General features: G+C 38.3%; 1 protein-coding gene across 5 annotated transcripts in view; it reads left to right on the top strand.

Moving 5' to 3' along the window:
* The window catches only part of RYR2 (ryanodine receptor 2), an 803,099-nt gene that overhangs the window by 428,532 nt on the left and 352,994 nt on the right, over positions 1 to 21,573 (top strand). For all 5 annotated transcript variants that reach the window (XM_070471032.1, XM_070471028.1, XM_070471029.1 and 2 more), the window contains 6 exons: positions 9,825 to 9,943; positions 10,271 to 10,404; positions 11,703 to 11,944; positions 16,041 to 16,233; positions 17,322 to 17,538; positions 19,270 to 19,374. In XM_070471032.1, the coding sequence (XP_070327133.1) occupies positions 9,825 to 9,943; positions 10,271 to 10,404; positions 11,703 to 11,944; positions 16,041 to 16,233; positions 17,322 to 17,538; positions 19,270 to 19,374 (1,010 nt within the window). The remainder of the gene's footprint in view (positions 1 to 9,824; positions 9,944 to 10,270; positions 10,405 to 11,702; positions 11,945 to 16,040; positions 16,234 to 17,321; positions 17,539 to 19,269; positions 19,375 to 21,573) is intronic.

Genomic DNA, 21,573 nt, shown 5'->3' with positions numbered 1-21,573 from the left:
TGTTCTAGTTTCACTCTTTTACAGGTGGTTGACCAGTTTTCCCAGCACCACTTGTTAAAGAGATTATCTTTTCTCCATTGTATATTCTTGCCTCCTTTGTCAAAGATAAAGTGTCCATAGGTGTGTGGATTTATCTCTGGGCTTTCTATTTTGCTCCATTGATCTATATTTCTGTCTTTGTGCCAGTACTGTACTGTCTTGATGAACATTGCTTTTGTAGTATAGTCTGAAGTCAGGCAGGTTGATTCCTCCAATTCCATTCTTCTTTCTCAGGATTACTTTGGCTATTGAAGGCTTTTTGTATTTCCATACAAATTGTGGAATTACTTGTTCTAGTTTTGTGAAAAATACCGTTAGTGGCTTGATAGGGATTGCATTGAATCTGTAGATTGCCTTGGGTAGTATACTCATTTTCCCTATATTGATTCTTCCAATCCATGAACATGGTATATTTCTCCATTTGTGTCATCTTTGATTTCTTTCATCAGTGTTTTATAGTTTTCTCTATATAAGTCTTTTGTTTCTTTAGGTAGATTTATTCCTAATTATTTTATTCTTTTTGTTGCAGTGATGAATGGAATTGTTTCCTTAATTTCTTTTTCTGTTTTCTCATTGTTAGTGTATAGGAATGCAAGGGGTTTCTGTGTGTTAATTTTATATCCTGAAACTTTATTATATTCATTGATTAGCTCTAGTAGTTTTCTGGTGGTGTCTTTGAGGTTTTATATGTAGAGGATCATGTCATCTGCAAACAGTGAGAGTTTTACTTCTTTTTCAACCTGGATTCCTTTTATTTCTTTTCCTTCTCTGATTGCTGTGGCTAAAACTTCCAAAACTATGTTAACTAGTAGTGGTAAGAATGGGCATCCTTGTCTTGTTCCTGACTTTAGGGACTTTTATAGAAAGATGGATTTTGTATGCCAGGTCTTTAAACCTCGGAAAGGAGCTGATATACAGAAGTGGTTTCTCTAGGCTCTAACTAACCAGCCACCTGAAGATTTAGATGAGCATATGAAAGGGCGAATCCCCAAGGGCGGGTGGTCAGTTGGCACGTGTTATGGTCACTTCCCTGTCCTTGGAGGATTCTAGTACTCTCCTAAAATTATACTGGCTCCAGCGACCTGGGCTGCTGCTACCCATTTTGCAGCTAAGGGGAAGCAGTTTCTTACAGCAGACTTATATTAATATTTGTCCCACCTATCCTGGGTGCCTGGTCTCCATCCAGGCTGCAGCCACTATCTCCACCTATTCAAGAAAGCCTTTGTCTCCCAGCGGTTTTCTTGGGCAGTTCCTAGCATTCAGGCTTCCATCCTGCCTCCTTAGATTCTCCATAGTTGGTTTGAAGATGGGAGTGTTCACTCCTTTTGCTGTTTTTATTTCTCCCTGCATGTAGTCTTTTAGGGTGGCATTCCACAAAATCCAGGCTTCCCAGGTGACACAGTGGTAAAGAATCTTCCTGCCAATGCAGGATACATAAGAGACATGGGTTCAATCCCTGGATCTGGAAGACCCCTTGGAGGAGGAAATGGCAGTATTCTTGCCTGGAGAATCTCATGGATGGAGGAGCCTGGTGGCCTACAGTCCATGGGACCACAAAGAGTTGTACACAGCTGAACAACTGAGCACTCACGTACTCTAGAGAATCCTGGTTAACTAGAGAACTAAAAGAGGAAATCTTTTCTTAGAATAGCTGTATAATCCAGGAAGTTCTCACTTAAGAAAAATTGCTTATTAAAAACAAAATCACAGTGATCTCTACATTTCACATGGTTCGTTTCTAGTACTCTTGGGTACTGAACTTCTGTCCCATTGCCAGGGACATAACTGAAGTTTCACCTTTTATTTTTAATTTTATTGAAGTATAGTTGATTTACACATGAGCTTTTCTGTGTTTCTGCTGATCAATGGGTTTTTATTTTTTTCTGAAATTTTCTTCTAATCAGAGTTGTACATTCAGCATTTCTATACCTTTTCCTATTTTTTAGTTTTTATCCTCTGTTTAAAAGGAAACATAGTTTATAATGTTTCTTTACTGGTCCTTTTTATTTCACTGTCTTTTATGTTATTTTGTTACAACCATAAAATAATAGCAGGTGTTTATATAACAATACTTGGATCCAAGCCCTGTTCTAAAAACTTTGCATGTATTAGTTCTCACAACTGACCCCCAGGATCTTCTGTTTTGGAGTGGCTACCAGTCTGATTCTTTCACTCCTTCTCTCAAATGGACAAGGTTCACCAGTGACCTTGTGCCTGCTTGACACAAGGTAAAATCTCCTGGTAGGTAAAGTTAGACCAAATACAAGACTTCTACTCTCTGGCTTGTTTCCAGTTTTTCCATACAGACCCTCAACAAATTTGGTTCAACCTTGGAAAGCCCTGGGCATGAGCCGTGATCAGAAAGTAGGACAGTTAGGTTTGATCCCAGATGGAGCTCTCATAGTTTTAGAAACCAAATAACATGCAAGTGAGTCTATTGATAAAAAGCAAACTGGGCCATTATACTTCAACTACAGGAAACACTGTGAGGAGCATACTCTACCATCCCAGCACTTGGATGCTTCCAATATCATTAAGTTCTTTCCAGACACTTTGTTATATCCTCAAAGATTTTTCTTGCTCATGAGAATATAAGCGATTTAGGAAGTTACAGCCATAAACGTTTTAAGGCAAATGGCTCTAGGAGTAGGGTTTATAGCAAGATTGTGTGAAAGCCTTTCACACCTGATTCAAGGTGGGTTTTTGTATATGTTTGTGTTTGCCTGATATGTAGGATTCACTCAGTTTTTTAGTTTGTTTCAAATGAAACTGTTCCATATATACATGTAGATGTAGTGTGTTCTTAGGAGGAGGTGAGTTCAGGACCTTCCAATGTCACTTCAGTCAGTCAGTTCAGTCACTCAGACATGTCCGACTCTTTGCGACCCCATGGAATGCAGCACGCCAGGCACGCCAATGTCACTACCTTGAACCAGAACCTAGAAATATTTTCTACTTTAAAAGTTTTTTGTGCTCCTTTCATTGAGCGGACAACATTTTGGAAGAGAACAGTTGACCCTTGAACATCATGGGTCTCACGGTTGCCGACTGTCTGTGCTACTGAAAATCCATGTGTAACTTTACGGTTGGCTCTGTGTGTGCAGTTCCACATCCACAGATTAAATGAGCCGTGGATCATGTACCACCGTAGTACATGTTTAGTGAAAAAAATCCACGTACCAATGGACTTGCCGGTTCAAACTGAGTTGTACATACTCCAGCAATAACTCCCACTAACATCCTGATGTGATAACTTCTGATGTTTTTTGAAATATATGTATTGAATATTATACCAATAAATATACTTTACATAGTTGCAATCCTAATATATATTCAATTTTGTATCTACTCTTGAAAGTTTATATTTTACATTTCCGTGTCATTATTAGAAACTTTATTATGTTGCAGAAACCCAGTACTCAAGAAACCAAGCACCACACTTGGAGAGTTGGAGAATCAGATTTATTATGCCGGAGGGCCTAGAGGAGTTAGCACTCCAGGCTCTGAGCCCTGAACAAAGGGGTTACAGAGTTTTTATAGACAGACTGTAGTGGGCAACGCTAGCAGTTAATAGGCTGGTTTAAACTAAGGGGTCTCGTGCATGTAGGAACAGTGGTCAGGATGGGGAGGGGGATGTCTGACCTGGACAGGCATGATTAAGCAGGTTTGCAGGGGCTGGGCGACTGCAAAGAGCAGGGCAAGGGTGAGTAAGATAAACTCCAGTTCCTAGTATTGCAAGTCCTCACTTTCTGAGACTACGTGACCTATGTGATCCAGACTTTGCAAGGGGCAAGGTGAGTTACAGAGGCAAAAGGAGGTAAAATTTTAACTTATCCTCTTCGTTCCCCCCTCTTGATGCTTCTGTCACTGGTTGTAGAAAGCCTCATCTCTTGTTTTGGTAGGACGTTCAGAGCTCCCCATCATTTAGGGGCCTATATTGAGCTACTACCATTTGTAACTTCATGGATCCAATCTGAGAGGTTATGAACTGGGTAATTGCATTGAGAATACAAGGGCCAAACAAGACTGCCACAAAGACATGAAGAGAGGACTGGCTAAAGGGAGAAGTCACGATGTCCCGCTCTAGATATTGTTCCAGTTACCCCAGGAGTTTGCTAGTTCTTCTCTCCTTTTTGTGATCCATTGGTACTTTGATAGCCAGATCCTCAGGCTTCTACCATGTGTTGACCAGCCAGCTGCTGGAGTGTGTCTGGAGCCAGGCTGTAGAATCCTTAGGCTTCTGTGTCGCGTTGACTACTCAGCTCCTGGAGTGACTAGAGCAGGGCTCAGCACCCTTCATGAGTGAGAGTCGTTGTTTTTGGAACCAGCCCTTGAGATTTTTGGGGTCCTGAACTGCTTTCCAGGTGTCCTCATCATAGGAAGTCGCTGCCTTCTTGACTCTGGTATGGTGGATCCAAGGGATGACACCCCTAACTTTATCAGCAGTAGGGGTTGTCAGGACGACCGTGTGAGGGCCCATCCAAACTGGCTGAAGTGGTTACTTTTCCCAGTCTTTAACCCTATCTCATCTCCTGGCTGATAGGGATGAACTCAGTTGCCAAGAGGAATGGGTGTCCTTTCTTAGGTTTCTCGGCCAATATGGTGGAAGACTTTCCCAGGGCCTGGAGGTGTCAGGATATCTCCAGGTCAGCTGGTTGTTGGGGGTCTCCCTTGAGCTGTTTTAGTCACTGGGGAGTGGTCTCCCATATATGATCTCAAAGGGAGCATAGCCTGAAGACCTCAGGGTTCATTTACGGAGGGCAATGAGACTCCACAGAATAAGGCAGCTTGTTCTATCATTGTCTGGGTGTTGGCCGGGGGATATTCTTGTCGTACTAGTACTTGGAGAAACAAACTTAACAAGGAAGTTAAAGATATATGGCCCAAAGATTAATAGAAGTAGGAAAGCTGCCGAGGTGCTAGCCAGGAGAACCTATTTGGGTAAGCTTAATTAAATTTATTTTAAACTTAGTCCTATGCATGTACAAAACTTTTTCACGGTCCACATTCCACAAACCTTTTGATCACTTTCTGTAACAGCCACCCGCGTTACTTACTGACTTACTGACTTTACCACCACTGACTTACTGTCTGTAAGTCAGACCTACTTTCTTTTCCCTTTATAAAATGTAATTTTATTTTTTTATATCTTCTTTATTCAAAACATTCAAGCCTACTTTCTTATTAGATTAGCAAACAAACATTAATACTAATATTTAATATTAAATATTGATATTTAGTATTGACCATTTCCCAATTCATTCTTGTATTTAGAATTGTTTGATTTGTAAGTACTTACTTTTCGTTAGACCAATTAAATTAGAACTCATTTACAACTTCAACAATATTATCAGAAAAAAGACATATACTGAGACATACATAAATTCAGACAGACAGACTGACAGAGATCTTATAGTTTTCAGTTTGAGGTTTAAAATATCTCTTTAACCCTCCCCCTCTTTTTTTTCCTACTTGAAGTTCTAATTTGCCCAAGGCTAAGGTCTCAGGCAAAGCTGGCTGTGTATTTCAAGGACATGGAAAGGGTTAACTTCAGGCTTTTCCCTGGACAGGTCTTTTTACAAGTTAGTTGTTTTTATTATTTTTTGTTTGTTTGTTTTAAGCTAGTTGTTTTTAATTGCATATGCAAGAAGAATTGGTTTTACAGTTTCCAAAAAGAAGAATTTCTCTCACCCAGTTCAATCAGCAATCAGGCACTCACAATCGTTCAGAGGCTATCACAATGCCTCCCTTCTCTTGAGTCCCCAGGTTGCCTTAACTGTTGCTCCCTTCCTGGGAGCCCCGGAGGCTATCAGTCATGATGCCTCCCTTCCTCCCAAGTCCCTAGGTCTCCCTATCTGATGCTCCCTTCTTGGGAGCCCCAAGGAGGTTATCAGTCATGATGCTTCCCTTCCTCCCAAGTCCCTAGGTCTCCCTATCTGATGCTCCCTTCCTGGGAGCCCAAGGAGGTGATCAGTCTCCTCTTCTACCCTTGGGGTAGGTTCCTGCTTGGAGACCGGCCCCGGGGCCTCACCTTACCCTGTCGCCATTCCTGGTGAGTTGGGCCATCCCTCCAATGACTGCATTTGGGGCGCAGCTGTCGGGAGAGGCAGAACATTGGTCCGAAAGAGACCCGGAATACCATCAGGTGGCGTGCTTCCTCGTCCGTCTCCGGGTTCCTTCACTCCAGCCTGGCCGAGCCACCAGTCTGGCTGCTCAAGGGGCCTGCGTGGCTGGAATCTCGCTGGGGCCTCCAGAAATGTTTCAGAAACCAGTCCTGGAGAAACTAAGCACCACTCTTGGAGAGTTGGGGAGTGCGGGTTTATCACGCCAGCAGCCCCAGGGGAGTTAACACTCCAAGCTCTGAGCCCTGAACAAAGGGACTACAGAGTTTTTATAGACAGACTATAGTGGGCAACACTAGCTGTTTTAAACTAAGGGGTTTAAATTAAGGCTGGTTTAAACTAAGGGGTTTTCACACTCGTGGGAACAGTGGTCAAGATGGGGAGGGGGATGCCTGACTTGGACAGGCATGATTAAGCAGGGTTGCAGGGGCTGGGCGATTGCAAAGAGCAGGACAAGGGTGAGATAAAAGCCAGTTCCTAGTATTGCAAGTCCCCACTTTCTGAGACTATGTGACCTACGTGATCCCGACTTTGCAAGGGGCAGGATGAGTTACAGAGGCAAAAGGAGGTAAATATTAACTTTTCCTCTTCAATTAAATTTATAAAATAAAATTTTTGTCCTATTTTGGGCTTTGTTTTTTTTTTAACACTGTGTAGTATACTCATAATTCTTTCATTCAGTTAATTCTGTTATAATCTACCAAGCTTTCAAGTTTTTCTTTGAGAATGTCACCATAAGTTTTATGTAGTATTGCCATTCCTGGGTCTGATTCAGTGAATTTAAAATTTAAATGTTAAATCATCTTTAGTCAACTATTGCCATTGTAATGTTAGACATTATTTCTCTCATTTTTTACACAGACTTTTGAGGCATATATCAGCATGATTTATATAGACACATAATGCAGTCAGTCTTGTTAGTCTTTATTTTTTGAAAATTATTCTTCTGGTGTTTCCAATTTGTTTTCCTTTAGGAATTTCTTATTATATATAATTTCTTATTATATATAAAAATAATTATATAATTCTTATTATATATAAAAACTGTTTTATTCCAACAGTTGAAATTAAAAATTTTTTTCTTCTACCTTTTATTTTCAGAATTAGAGGTTTTGACTTAAAAAATAATCACAACCTAGAAGTTGAGTTATGTTTTGTTCCATGGGAATTTGTAGGACTTCAGGCCTGGGAGACAGCATCTCAAGTAACCCTGAGAGAACTGCTCCTAGGAGGCAAGGGGAGGAACCAGGTTATATAAAAGTTTTACAACAAAGGGCAGGTAGTCTGAACATTAAAAGATTATTGTTAATTAAGGAAAATCAGATATGCCAGCTTAAGGAATTTACTTAAGGAATTTATGTTTTTCTATATATGGGGAGATGCAAGAGTCTGGGCTAATGAAATCTTTCCTTTGATATGTAACCTCATCTATCTGGGGCCTTTTTCCTGTTTTTCACCTCCTGAGCTCCCTTGGGGCTCATGTTAAGGAGTAGCTGCAGCCTGATGGCTGTTGTATCGCAGATATTCTCCTGAGTGCCCTTAAGGCTCACCAGCTCATCTTGGAGGGCTGGAATTGCTGATGACAGGGACATCCTTATTTATTGGTATGGCAGGAAAAATTTCATTTCTCAGTGGCAGTTAGTTCTTTTCAACTGTATGCTTATTTGTTGGATCTGATATGGCTCCGTTGGAAAAAAAATTTTGATAAAAACTCAAGACTATTAAAACCCATTAAAATAGGCTGAACATGAGAAAAATCAGAGATTTCTTTTCACATTGCTATTCTTGCATTTTTGATATGTGCTTTCTTTCCAAAAATTTTGTCTTTAATCTTTTCTAATATATTTAGGTGCGTAAATGCTTTTGGCTCTCATGAATGTTTATTTACAGAAATAATTGATTTTTTTTTACCTTCTACCTGTTTTTTCTTAATAATTATATTTTATATCAGAGATTAGCAAACTTTTTGTGTAAAAGGCCAGATAGCAAATATTTTAGGCTCTGGGATCACAGGGCTTTTTTGCTGTAGCCACTTAGCTCTGCCTTTTTAGTACAAAGGCACCCTTTGTATTATTTTATGTTTCTCATGCTTTGGAGACTAAGAAACATTTTCTACTGTAAACATCCAGGAGAGTGACTGAGCTCCACTGGTTAGGATACACTGCTGCAGAGTCATACTTTTAGTGCCAAGAAGATGTGTCAGTGGATATGGATGTGTATACACAGTACAACTTTATTTATAAATATAGGCAGCCATGTGCTCTATAGTAATATGAAATAGGAAGAAGACAAAAAACATCAGAATGACATATGACATCAGGATAACTAATCTATTAAAAATGCTTTTCCCTTTCTGTTATTTTAGTTTCTTTGTGCTTGGAATAAAGGAGTTTATTTTGTTGCTTACTTTTTTAATAGCTGAAATAATTTTCATAACTTTATATAAAAATCTTCTTTAATTTATCCATTAGTCTATTGTATGATTATTTTCTACTCTCCTTGATTTTCAACTGGCATGGATTTTTGGAATACCACAACAGATGTTGAACCACACCAAAAATTAATTTAACCTTCTTGGGTATTTTTTTTCAACTGAATTTACATTTATATATTTTGAAGAGTTAAGTCATTGGTGAAGAAATTAGCATTAACAGCCCTTGTAATGGATTGGGGTTCAGATCAAGAGTCATTTGTGACAGTTATAGTGAATTACTTCTATACAATTTGTACACCTGAATACTTTACATTTCTGTTCTGAGAAAGTAATCTCCATTTGAAACGAATAAGCCTTTCTACAAGGTTCCTTTGAGATCCTTCTTAATACTATGCAGCTCTCAGACAGTGATCACATTTTCTAAATGTTATGTTTAATTGCTGCAAATGAACTACATTCTCTCTGTTGACAAGGCAGCCTTGCTTTGAAAATATAAATACACATGTACCCATTTAGCTTTGCAATTTCACGCTAAAATTTCTGATAATGAGATTTATTTCTAATGTCTGTTTTAAACTATAAGAAAAGATATATTCTATTTTGTCCTCTCTGATGACTAATGCTCCAAAATATCGCCATTGTTATTCAGGTTTTGTGTATTTTGTTTTTCTTTTTGTGTAATCTCGTCTATTTCTCTTGTTCAGTAAACCAAGAAACATTTTTGACTTTAAACCTCCAGAAGAATGTAATGTTCTCCATGGGTTAGATGCATTGCGGCATAATTATGCTTTTACCGTCTGAAATCTTCCTAAACTGGCCATAATCTACCTGTTCCATCTCCTACTGGCTTTGTATCTCAGGCACATCAGCTCTGCCCAACATTCAAGACTTCAGTCAGCCCATGTTTCCTGTCGAAAATGGTCATGTATGAGTTCTCTGTGGCCCCATTTGAATGTTGCCTTCTTTCATTTCTCTATAGGCAGAGTTACCTGCTTACTTAGCTGAACACTGTATATTTGCCTCGTCCTCACTTGTTATCATATTTGGTTATCAGCCCTGCCTCCCAAACACCAGCTGTCCCTTATTACAGATACTTGGTGACAAACACATTGAGCACATAATTGTACTACATTTAGTCAGCACCTCAATAAGCACATAGAGAAGAGGAAAGTCACTGATCATTGTAGACTAGTTAATCATATTTTCCCCTTTCTTTATTTTCTGTTTAGGTATTCTTGAAGTTTTACACTGTGTGCTAGTAGAAAGTCCAGAAGCTCTAAATATTATTAAAGAAGGCCATATAAAATCCATTATCTCACTTTTAGACAAGCATGGAAGAAATCACAAGGTAAGTGAATCATTTTATTGCCAGAAATGAATTCTGGAATAATTTAAAACATATCCTTTAAAAAGATAATTTTTAAAAGGTGTCACATTTTTCATGTTTTTCGCTTTTTAACTGCAATCAGATAATACTGTGCAGTGGTTATGCATAGCACCAGTGGGAGAATGGAGCAGTTCTCAGTTGTGGAAAATAAGTGGACACATTGCTATCATGTTTAAAGTGACTGGGTCAGAGGTACCTGGAGGGAATGTGTTTCTGTTTGTGGAAATTACTGCTGATGCTTGAATCTGAAGGGAATGAGAGCCAGCTGAACGGGATTTCACTTTTCAGGTTCTGGATGTCTTATGCTCTCTCTGTGTTTGCCATGGAGTAGCAGTCCGTTCTAACCAGCATCTCATCTGTGACAATCTTCTGCCCGGAAGAGACCTGTTATTGCAGACTCGCCTTGTGAACCATGTGAGCAGGTAGGTTCAGAGAGACCATGTCACCAAATTGGTTGTATAATAGGAATTCAGATACCCAAAATACAATAAATTCTGTGAATCAGTGAAACTACATTTCCAGTTAGATCTACTTTCCAATGTGTCAGACATTCATTGGGTACTCTGTGCCAGGCACAATGTCAGATTCTTTACAAGCCTTCTTCACTGTTTGTGTGTGCATGAAGTATTACTATTATCCATGTTTTATAAATTAAAATTTTTGAGCTGAAAATGAGGCTAGAGTCTAATTCCAGAGATTGAGTTCTTAACCATCATGTTATAATGCCTTCCATATGTAATAATGATAATATTGAATATAATTAAGAAGGTGTTATGTGTGGTAGTAATGACTTTGATACACTTAGCACAGTGTTTAGCAGCTATCCAGGAAATACTTGCTACTTCACCATGTTTCAAACAAAAATGTGGGGTTTGGTATGTATTTCTCCTCTGTGTTTTTTTTTTTTTTTAAACAAATATATTGTGTTTTTTTTTAAAACACAAATATATTGTGTTTTTTTTTTAAAACAAATATATATTTTTTTAAACACAAGTATATTGTGTTTTTTTTAATAAAGATTCATTTGAGACTTCCTTTATTGTTCTTTCTATACGAGACCTGTTGTTAATGGATGGCATTCCTGAGACTTTCTCTAATCCCTAATGTTAATTTAAGGTTAGGATCTCTTCATAAAATGCAATTAAAATACAACTAACTAGAGACTCTTCACAGCGAGACATAGAGAAAAACAAAGGTGATTAATCACTTTGGTTCCTTCACTAAGGCTTTGACTTGTGTCAGCCTCAAACCCTGTGTGACACAAACCTTAGCTTAAGAAAATGTCTCTATGTCCTGGATTAATAATAACTCCATTAATTCTGGGGCCTGATGCTATCCTGAGTGTCTCCCCTTAAAATATGATTTATGATATAAAAATAGGTTGAAGAGCAGTTACAAAAAAATGTAGTAGGCTGTTGAGTGATGTAGCCAAATTTTCCCAAAAGTAAACATAAGTCACTGAACATTAACTGTACGATTGGCTGTTAGAGTAGAATTCAGTGATTGTTTCAATAATTTGTTGCACTTAAGGAAACATTGGGTTTCCCAAAAAAGTCAATAAGGTTTTTCTGTACAATGTTTTGGAAACCCAAACAAACTTCTTGGTCAATGCAATGTATCTTTGAGAAGCAGGACTAATTAAGGATAGCATGATGTAATAAGTTGAGACAATGAAAGGTTTATTTGGATTTTCTCACATGCTATTCTCATCTCTTGAAAGCATGAGACCCAATATTTTTCTGGGTGTCAGTGAAGGCTCTGCACAGTATAAGAAGTGGTACTATGAGTTGATGGTGGACCACACAGAGCCGTTCGTGACTGCTGAAGCCACTCACCTGCGCGTGGGCTGGGCTTCCACCGAGGGCTACTCACCCTACCCCGGCGGGGGTGAGGAATGGGGTGGGAACGGCGTCGGAGACGACCTCTTCTCCTACGGATTCGATGGCCTTCACCTCTGGTCAGGTACGTACCATCCATTTTCCTTCACAGTGTTCTCGAAGGAAATCTTGTGGCCTTACTGTACATTTCCATAACCTATTTGTGTTGCTCAAGTCAGACACATTGATTTCAAAAATGCAGCACTAAAATGATGAAAGTGGTAAGTCAAAAGCAAAATTTCACTAGAGGAAAAAGAAAACTCTTACAATTATAGTACATCTCCAAAAGACTGAATTGGGTATGAATGATATATATCAGTAGTGGCATTCTGATTCACAAATTGAATGCAAAAACTTAAATGTTTCCTACTTGCTTTAGTTGGTATGTGCAAAGCTTTAGCTTCCAGTATAAACAGGAACCAAAAAAATCCTGGAAAATAATCATAATAAAAAGACTAAGTTTCATCTCTTGGCTGATAGTTTAATGTCAGGAATGGGTAATTTATTAAATGTATTATGAGGAAATAGCCCCAAATCAAATGATGTGGTTGTTTCAGAAGTGTGGAGCTATTAAAAAATAAATGTATAGCTCATTTCACTAGCTAACAACCCTAAGCTTTAATGATTGAACATATATTAAAAATTAGTAATATGTTAAAATATACTCTTCTGATTTATCAAAAGATTTATTTTGATTGGCTCTGTTTAAAAGTTTAGCTTTTAATTTTGTAGATATTAGATTTCATCTGGATTCTGCAGACTTATGCTTGTATTCATAAAGCTGCATTTAGAATGAATCCAAATTTATTTTATAACACATTTAACCTATAGAAGGGGGCTCCCGGGTGGTGCTAGTGGTAAGACTACTGCCAACACAGGAGACTCGAGAGACACAAGTTTGATCCCTGGGTTGGGCAGATCACCTGAGTAGGAAATGGCAACCCACTCTAGTATTCTTGCCTGGAAAACTCTGGACAGAGGAGCTCGTGCACTGCAATCCATGGGATCACAGAGTGGGACGTGACTGAGCACACACAGCCTACAGAAAATACGCAGAGGTTTCTTACATCTCAAAAAGTTGAACTTCACCTCTTATGGGCAAATCAAATGATATTCATTATTAATGCTGTATAAATCATAAACTATGAAAGATATTTTAATTTAAAGTTAATTAAAGCCTAAGAGTCTGCGGTAAGGGGGTTTACACATGAAAGCACTCTATATTTGTGTTCAACAGTAATGGTTACTAAATCTTCCCTTTATTCAGTGCCGATAGCTCAGTAGCCTGGAAGAGGTGAAGCTGTATTTTGGGTGTTTTATCTAACCTGTGGGGCACTGGTTGGGGCCCAGGCAACAGTGTGGTACGTCTTATACACTGTGTACTGTGCTGGTCAGAAAGAGTCACAATGCTTGTTCCAGAGTTTTTCTACTGACCGAAAAGGCAAAGAGCCCTAACTTCAAAAGACCTGACAAACGTGAAATAGAATTAATGTCTGTTTTATAAGACATTTCAACTGTTACCCCTGAGAGGTCGTCCTCCCTCTGTTAGCTTCACATGTCACTGCACACAAAATGGATCCTCAGCTGGATGAATGAAACAGGTTCACTTGTTTTCCTGTTGCATAAAATTTAGGGGAAAACAAAACACTACTCTGGTTTTTTTTTTTTTTAAATGCTGCATTGCATCTAATTTCAGCCATATAGCGTCACTTCATTAAATGGTGAAGTTTGCATTTAGTTTGAAGCTTTTTCTATCCACACATGGGAAGAACCCAGAGCCTCTGGAATTGGACTGTGTCCAGTATGCCTTTTATGACTAAGTATCTGTTAAATAGAATGATAAGAGCAACAGACATATTCAGTGAATCTATCACAGAAAGGAGCATAGGTTGTGGAATTTCAGGAGAAAATCATCTTGAAACTTTAATTTATATCAAGAGAAAATACTTGACTGTTTTTCCTAATGGCAAGAAAATATGTGCAGTTGATAGCTGTGTTCTCTTAAGCCACTGGGATCGCTTGCTAATTTTAGATTCATGATCAATAAAGGCAGATCTGAATTAATTGGCTTCTGACCGAGTTACCATGGTTAAATTCATCTTAGGTCGCATAATCTTCTCAGGTTTACTCTCCTATTCCTTTTCTTTCTAATGGTTGAGGTTGAATTTAAAGTATTAAGCATCTGTGATTTCTGGGGAAAAACAAAAACAAACACTTAGCTTTTTGTGACTGGAGAGTAGAGTTGTTCCTTGGTACCAGAGTTTGGTTTATCAGCAGAAGTTTCGATCTCTGTTTTCACTTCTTCTTCCCACCTTAAACTTTGCACAGCATTGCTGCGTTCCTCTTGGGGAATAATGATTTTGTTTCTGGCATCCACATCTTCTGTATATTAGGGTCAATAGTGTGAAAAAAATCTCCGTGCTTTTGACGAACTTAGGTATAACAGAATGAAGGAATGTCAGAGAATAGTAGAGGAAAGAAAGGTAAGGATTCTCTTATAGGACCTATGAAAAGCCCACTGCTATCTTCCTTTCTGGCTGATGTAGAAAATAAGAATGTAGTTCTCACATTGATGTGATAAACCTATTAAGTCATAAATGCAACCTGAGAATGCTCACTAGCAGATTCAGCAGTGTCAGTGCCACTGAAACCACGGACTTAGGTTGGTTGCTGGTGATCTTTTCTCTCTAACCTAATTGTTTCAGGCATTACAAAACAGTTTACCATGGGGACATTTAAATAGTCATTAGTTTCAGCATACTCATTCCTCAGATTGAACAGTATACTTGGATTATAGTAAATATCTGTTGACTGCTTCCCAGGTTTGTCAGTGGTAAAGAATCTACCAGGTAATCTTGGGAAGATTACCTGAAGAAGGAAATGTCTACCCACTCTAATATTCTTGCCTGGGAAATCCTATGGACAGAGGAACTTGGTGACTGTAGTCCATGGGCTCGCAAATGAGTCGGACATGACTTAATGACTAAATAGCAACAAATATCTGTATAACCACATTATCAGCTACAGATCTTGATACAGACAGGAATGCAGAACTTTGTGAGTTCTTTTGCTTTTTGCGTGATTTTCTGAAATAATTCCCTTTATTATATCTAGGAAATTCTAGAGGGACCACTTCATAATGAATTTACTACTTGCAAATTTGAATATTGGTAAAATTAAAAATCTACATATTTTATAATGTAGATCTGCCCTGCTATTGGCATTTGAACATATTGTTGGTAAAAATCTGGACATGCTAGAAATTTTAAGTAGGTGTTATAAAAATTCAAAGCTGGCATCAAATCTATTTTTGTCTTTGCTCAAATTGAAAAGTGCTGTATGTTCACATTTGTGAGCATGTACGTTTAGGAGAATCTTACCTTCTTATTTTCCAGTTTGCCCATGGGACTTGTAGGCCAAGGAGTTCTGACACAGTCTAGAATGAGTGTAGATCATAGGTTGGCCAGGGCAAAAAATGACACTTATCCAGTATCATTTTCATGCCTCAACTTGTATCCTGCTGTTTCCTACTTAAGAAGCCAACCAAGGTCTTGTAGGAATAAATTATAGAACAGAAACAAACCAATTGATGTTTACTGTCTCTCAACAAATAATGCACAAATGATCATATTTTCTGTTTTCTTCAGTATCCTTTTATGTTTTTATTTTATAAAATAAAGGGAATTTAATCTCTGAGATGGGGACTGAAGTGAGTACCTCCCATGTCTAAGACTCTGTTCTTGTATAGCATTAATTTAATCATCATAACAACTCTGCAAGGCAATGGCCTTTGGTTTATAAGAAGTCAAGGCTTATAGAGGTTAAGTAATTTGCTGATGGTAAAGTAGATCTTTGACTTCAAGTCTTTCCCTAGAGATTTTCCCCTGACATCATTATGTTATCAACTCTAAGATGGTATCTGTATCAAATACCATCCATCTGCATGCAAAATTTTCTGCATATCAGAAGATCCATTTTACAATAAAAATAGCATTGCTCCTAAAAAAAGCAACAGTTTTTTTTATTAAAGATCTGACATATAACATGAATACATATTCAAGATTTATTCTAGTCCAGTGCTATTCATTGTCACTGCCTATTCAAATCTTTAACTTGGTCTCTGGCGATGATTTTCTCTGAGATAAAAAGACATCATCCTCCTTTAATGTGTTTCCCCACAGGTTGTATTGCCCGGACTGTCAGCTCACCAAACCAGCATCTCTTGAGAACTGATGATGTCATCAGTTGCTGTTTAGATCTAAGTGCCCCAAGCATCTCCTTCCGAATTAATGGACAACCTGTTCAAGGCATGTTTGAGAATTTCAACATTGATGGCCTCTTCTTTCCAGTTGTTAGTTTCTCTGCAGGAATAAAGTTAGTATCACTGTTTTTTGGTCTGTTTGCCTTCTCATTTCTCGTTCTTTCACAGAAGACTCTGCACTGCCATCACACTTGCTTCACTAACCTGTTCTCCTGGGCATCCGTCTACAGGGCATTTTGCCCTGTAGCAAAATGTTCCTTGAAGCAACAGGCAACTTGTTCCTTGAAGGTTGGAGATAAGATTAATTCAAGAGGGGAATCCCAGGAAGCTGAGTGCTTTGTCCATATATCCAGCCATTTAGATAACTCAGTCTAATATCTCTTCCTCTATCCAGTATCCAGAAATATTTCTAGTCCACTTAAGTTCACTTTTTTCTTTACTAAGGGTAAATACACAATATTGGATTAAAAATGTCACTAATTTTTTCATATTTATTTTCATTAATTTTTCTTTTCATTATATTCTGGACTCTAAACCCCCTCATTTCTACAGAAATGACACATTTTTGGGTGATCAGGTCAAGATGACTCCTTTCCGTATCACCCTCTACCTGTTATATTTGTAAATAACCTGCTTGTGATCAGCTGGGTCAAGGTGGTTTTCTCTAACCCTTTGCTTTTTTGCTACTACCAGACAGAAAGAGTAATTAAAATGATAATTCAGTATCAAGAAGTGTCATTTGAGTTCCCTTAAGGAATTTCACAGGTAAATTGAATGCTAGAAAGTGGCTGTTTTTTCTTTTTATCAGATCTCATCCAGCCCTGTAATTTTAAGTATTGATATATAGGTATTTAGATCAAGTCTGTCTTTCTCTGTTGGTTATTTGGGTACCTTGAGGTATTAGATGACCAAATACTACAGACAGGTATTTCATTCACATAGGAATATGGTGCATGTGCTTTTATTATTTCTCCAGAGAGTGATATGGTTTTGCTGAGCAATTAACATAATTTAATCAGGTTTTACTTTTATGATTAGAGGCTCTTACTTAGTTACTGACCTCATGATGGTTCTTAGAGGAAAAGATGTGACTTCTGACAAAGTTAAATTTATACTAAGAATTTATTCCTTGAATTTTGTTGATTAGGAAACTTTTCTGTATGCCAGAGATATAACTTACCCTGACATGCATCCTTTTTAGAGTACGCTTTCTGCTTGGGGGGAGACATGGAGAATTTAAATTCCTTCCTCCGCCTGGGTATGCTCCTTGTTACGAAGCTGTTCTGCCAAAAGAAAAGTTGAAAGTGGAGCACAGCCGAGAGTACAAGCAAGAAAGGACTTACACACGGGACCTCCTGGGCCCCACAGTTTCCCTGACACAAGCTGCCTTCACACCAATCCCAGTGGACACCAGCCAGGTACCGGATCATCAGCTGTGATGGCAATGTTTGAATTGCAGCCATTCCTAAATGCAGTGGGTTTCAAACTCCTTGGACTGCAACCTATAGGAATGCACTTTACAGTAATACAATTTATATGTATAAGTGAAGCAAGTTTCATAAAACAATGCTTACCTTTACTGTGTCCGCTTACTCATTTTGAGTCTGTTCTGTGTTTTAAAAGTGTTTTTAAGTCACTAAATTGATTTTACAGTGTACAATTGGGCCACAACCCAAGTCAATGCTTACTAATTTTAGAGTGTTTTTTACATAAGTAGTAGTGGAATTTTAAATTTCTTCTCCTTGTCTATATACAGTTGGCATTTTTAAGTGATTTAACTGACCTTTATCTCAGGTAGAGATTGAGATCATAAACTCTAGAGTCAAAATGTCTTGGATCCAGTGCATGCTATGAGACTTGAAAAAATTACTCATCTCATTGATTGGAATGCTAAGAGTATGTTCAATGTATAATAAAGAACATATTGGCACCATACTTTGCAAATAGGCACCCAAGCAATCTTTGCCATCAGATATTTCTAAACTCAGCAGATTATAACTCAAGCAATGTTAGCCATAATTCATGCTCTTCTCTTTCATAGACGTGAAATTATCCTGACACTGAATTAAATATTGTTTTATTTTGAAGGTGAAGTAAGTTCAGTCCAGTTGGTTAGATAGTCATAGTTTGTTCATTAGCTTTCACAGATCAGAGGCGTTGCTTCTAAAGTCTGATACAGAATTAAGAGCAGGCCTCAGACGCCTCTGTGGTTTAGTGCCGTGAAACGTATTTCCTGTCTCTCCCTGCCAGCTTTTTATATGATGCATAACATAAGCATGCTTTCTTCATGGCTCACATTCAGCTTGTGTTGCCGTTGCTGGAACAAGGCAGGGTGTATATGGTGCTTTCAGAGTTGAGCAGGAAACGTGATTGGAGGATGGAAATCAACTGGAACAGACAGTGGGATTCCTTGGTGTCACTAGCACATTTAGGATTTCCTGAGACCTGGATAACCTCTTGTTTGGAGGGGAAGGATGCAACGCGGGCCTGCTCCCCATGGAAACTCCACCCCATCCATGAACATTGTAGGCAGTTGCCTGTTATCTGTGTTGAGGGACTGATTGTGGGGCAGTGTCTGTGCATCGTTAGACATGTACAGCCAACCCCTCACCTTGAAAATCATTTAGTGTTCTTTATGAAGAGGCCATTAAACTTCCCCTTTTTAAGGGAAACATGTTCAGATTTCCCCCCCTGAGGCTTATACTTAGAAACCACTGCAAGTAGCAGAGTTAAGGGACGATATAAATCTTTGCCATCAGATATTTCTAAACTCAGCAGGTTATATTTTGGGACACTGAATTGCCTTCATCCTGGCCTGTGAATGCTGGCCATGTTGGTTTAAGGAGTCTGGAGTGATTTCTCTTTTTAAATAATCCATATTCCGGTGATTATCCCATATCCATTAAGACCTTTTTTTTTTTTTTTAAATGATGGCTGTCCTCAGTAGTACTCTGTTTTCTTTCTTTTTAAATTTTGTTCCCCAAATTTACCTAATAATTATTTAGATACCTAGTTTTATAAATTTAGAATGGATTATCTGGAACCCAGTTATATGATTACATTTCAACCCACAGTAAGAACAGTTAGCATTGCATTTTCTTGCATTTGTTTCTGATGTGTGTTTTCTTTTCCTCTTTTTAAAATTTTAGATTGTGTTGCCTCCCCACCTGGAGAGAATACGAGAAAAACTGGCAGAGAATATCCATGAGCTCTGGGTGATGAATAAAATTGAACTTGGCTGGCAGTATGGTCCGGTACATAATTTTGAAATTTATTCTCAGATTCTGTTATTACATCTTTCTGAAAACATTACTTCTTTTCACTCATCCTGCTGTATGGTGACATGAATTGATCTGATTGAGTTTTTTCATCCTAAGTTTTATTTTGTCTGCAGTTTTTCTTTATGAGAGGGAATGACATTAGCGGTGGGGTCATTGAAGGATGGGTTAGTTGCCTAGACAATTGAAGAGTTATTAATATTCAGGTTGAAAGTTACATTTTTAAAATCAAAGTTAACATATACAGACAATAGGCATTGATTTCTAGGGACCTTAGGAAGAAATTTCATTGAAACTGAAAGTGAAAACTGAAAATGGAAAGAAAGAGGTTAATTTACTCCCCTCCTCTGATGTTTGTTTTAGTCCCAGTTGTATTTAGTAGTATAAGTTCACAGGGCAGAGGTTCACAGTTGGTTTCATAAGTGGAAGAGAGGCTGAGAAATAATGATTGCATAAGTTTCCAAATGATTATTGTTTAGAGAACTTAGTTTATAGTTTATCAATAAAATTTAGGTGACACCAAAACGACTTCTCATGTAGTACCAGTGTGTTATACATGTTTTTTTTTTTTAAGCAGGACTGTGGCAGTGCTTTCATTTTTATGATATTAATAGTCCAAATATCCCGATATTTATGACACTTATATTTGACTGAATATAGAAATGAGTGTATTCAGCACAGTCCTAATTTGTTGCATTAAGCTTTGAATAATGACATTTATTATTAGTGTTAGTAGTAATACCATGCTTGTTGTTGATTAGTTGCTAAGTCACGTCTGACTCTTTATGACCCCGTGGACTTGTAGCCTGCCAGACTCCTTTGTCCATAGGATTTCCCAGGCAAGAATACTGGAGCGGGGTGCCATTTCCTTCTCCAGGGGATCTTCCTGACCCAGGGATCGAACTCATGTTTCCTGCATCGAAGGCAAATTTTTCACCACTGAGCCACTAGGGAATACCATGCTACTTTATACTAATTATGGACTTTCCTGGTGGGTCAGATGGTAAAGTGTCTGCCTACAATGCGGAAGACCTGGGTTCAATCCCTGGATCGGGAAGATCTCCTGGAGAAGGAAATGGCAACCCACTCCAGTATTCTTGCCTGGAAAATCCCATGGACGGAGGAGCCTGGTAGGCTATAGTCCATGGGGTCGCAAAGAGTCAGATACGACTGAGCGACTTCACTTTCTTTCTCTTTCTTTATACTAATTCGTCTTAGTTATTTAGAGCTTTGTCTTTTCACTTAAAGGTATTGGGGTAATCGTGGCAGTAGCACGCTGGGCTGTGTGTTATTACTTCAAATTAACCAGTGATGCCACTGCCGATGATTCAAATGCCTTCCAGCTAGTTTCTGTGCTGGAACTAGGATCCAACTTCTCTGGCTTCTTGTCTAGAACTGTTTCACTATAAGACTTGCTGATGCATGATCAGAAATGGGATCCTTTCATTAATTCAGTGATAGTTAGGCAGTTGTCTAGTCAGCAAGCACTTAAGTATGTATGTGGTTTTATGCAATATTCTTTGACTTTTAAAAATTGAGGAAGTGAATGAGTGTTAAATAAGATATTTATCATTAATTAAAGTCAGTAGGAGGTGAGATATTGTAAAAGTATTCCTAGTCACTTGGCAGAGAATTACAGACAAATTTACCACAAGATTCGAGATAGGGAAAGATTTGAATTACAGACAAAATTCAGAGGAAGATAATTACAGGCTAGGATTTAAAAAGATCTCATACAAACAAATAACTACCCCCCCAAAAAAAATCATAGTAACAGGAATTGTTTAATAGATTTACACTCAAAAAAGATGATTTCTATTGCAAGCTTCTATAGGTTGCCTAAATGATAGCATTCTACAATGAACTTCTTTATGTTTCTTCTTCTAAAAAAAGAGGAAATATAAGGTCTCATTATTATCTATTCTTGCAGTTAAATTCAGTTCATCTCAACACCATACCATTATTGCTACTAGTTTGCAGGTGCTGAAAGGGAACACAGTGCTTCTGAGGCAAACTGACTGTGGCCAGTTCCACTTTACCTGGTCTCAGACTGATGGCAGCAACTTTGGGTTTTACGTGCCTCTGGGGGGGGATTCAGCACTTAGTCTGTTGCTGTGGTGCTGGCACCTGGCACCTTTCCTGGGACAGGGAATCGACCAAATACGTGCTGAAAGA

Source organism: Odocoileus virginianus, chromosome 7, assembly GCF_023699985.2.
Source record: "Odocoileus virginianus isolate 20LAN1187 ecotype Illinois chromosome 7, Ovbor_1.2, whole genome shotgun sequence".
NCBI classification, from domain to species: Eukaryota; Metazoa; Chordata; class Mammalia; order Artiodactyla; family Cervidae; genus Odocoileus; species Odocoileus virginianus.
The sequence above is the reverse complement of the archived record's forward strand: the minus strand, read 5'-3'. Positions and strand labels throughout refer to the sequence as shown.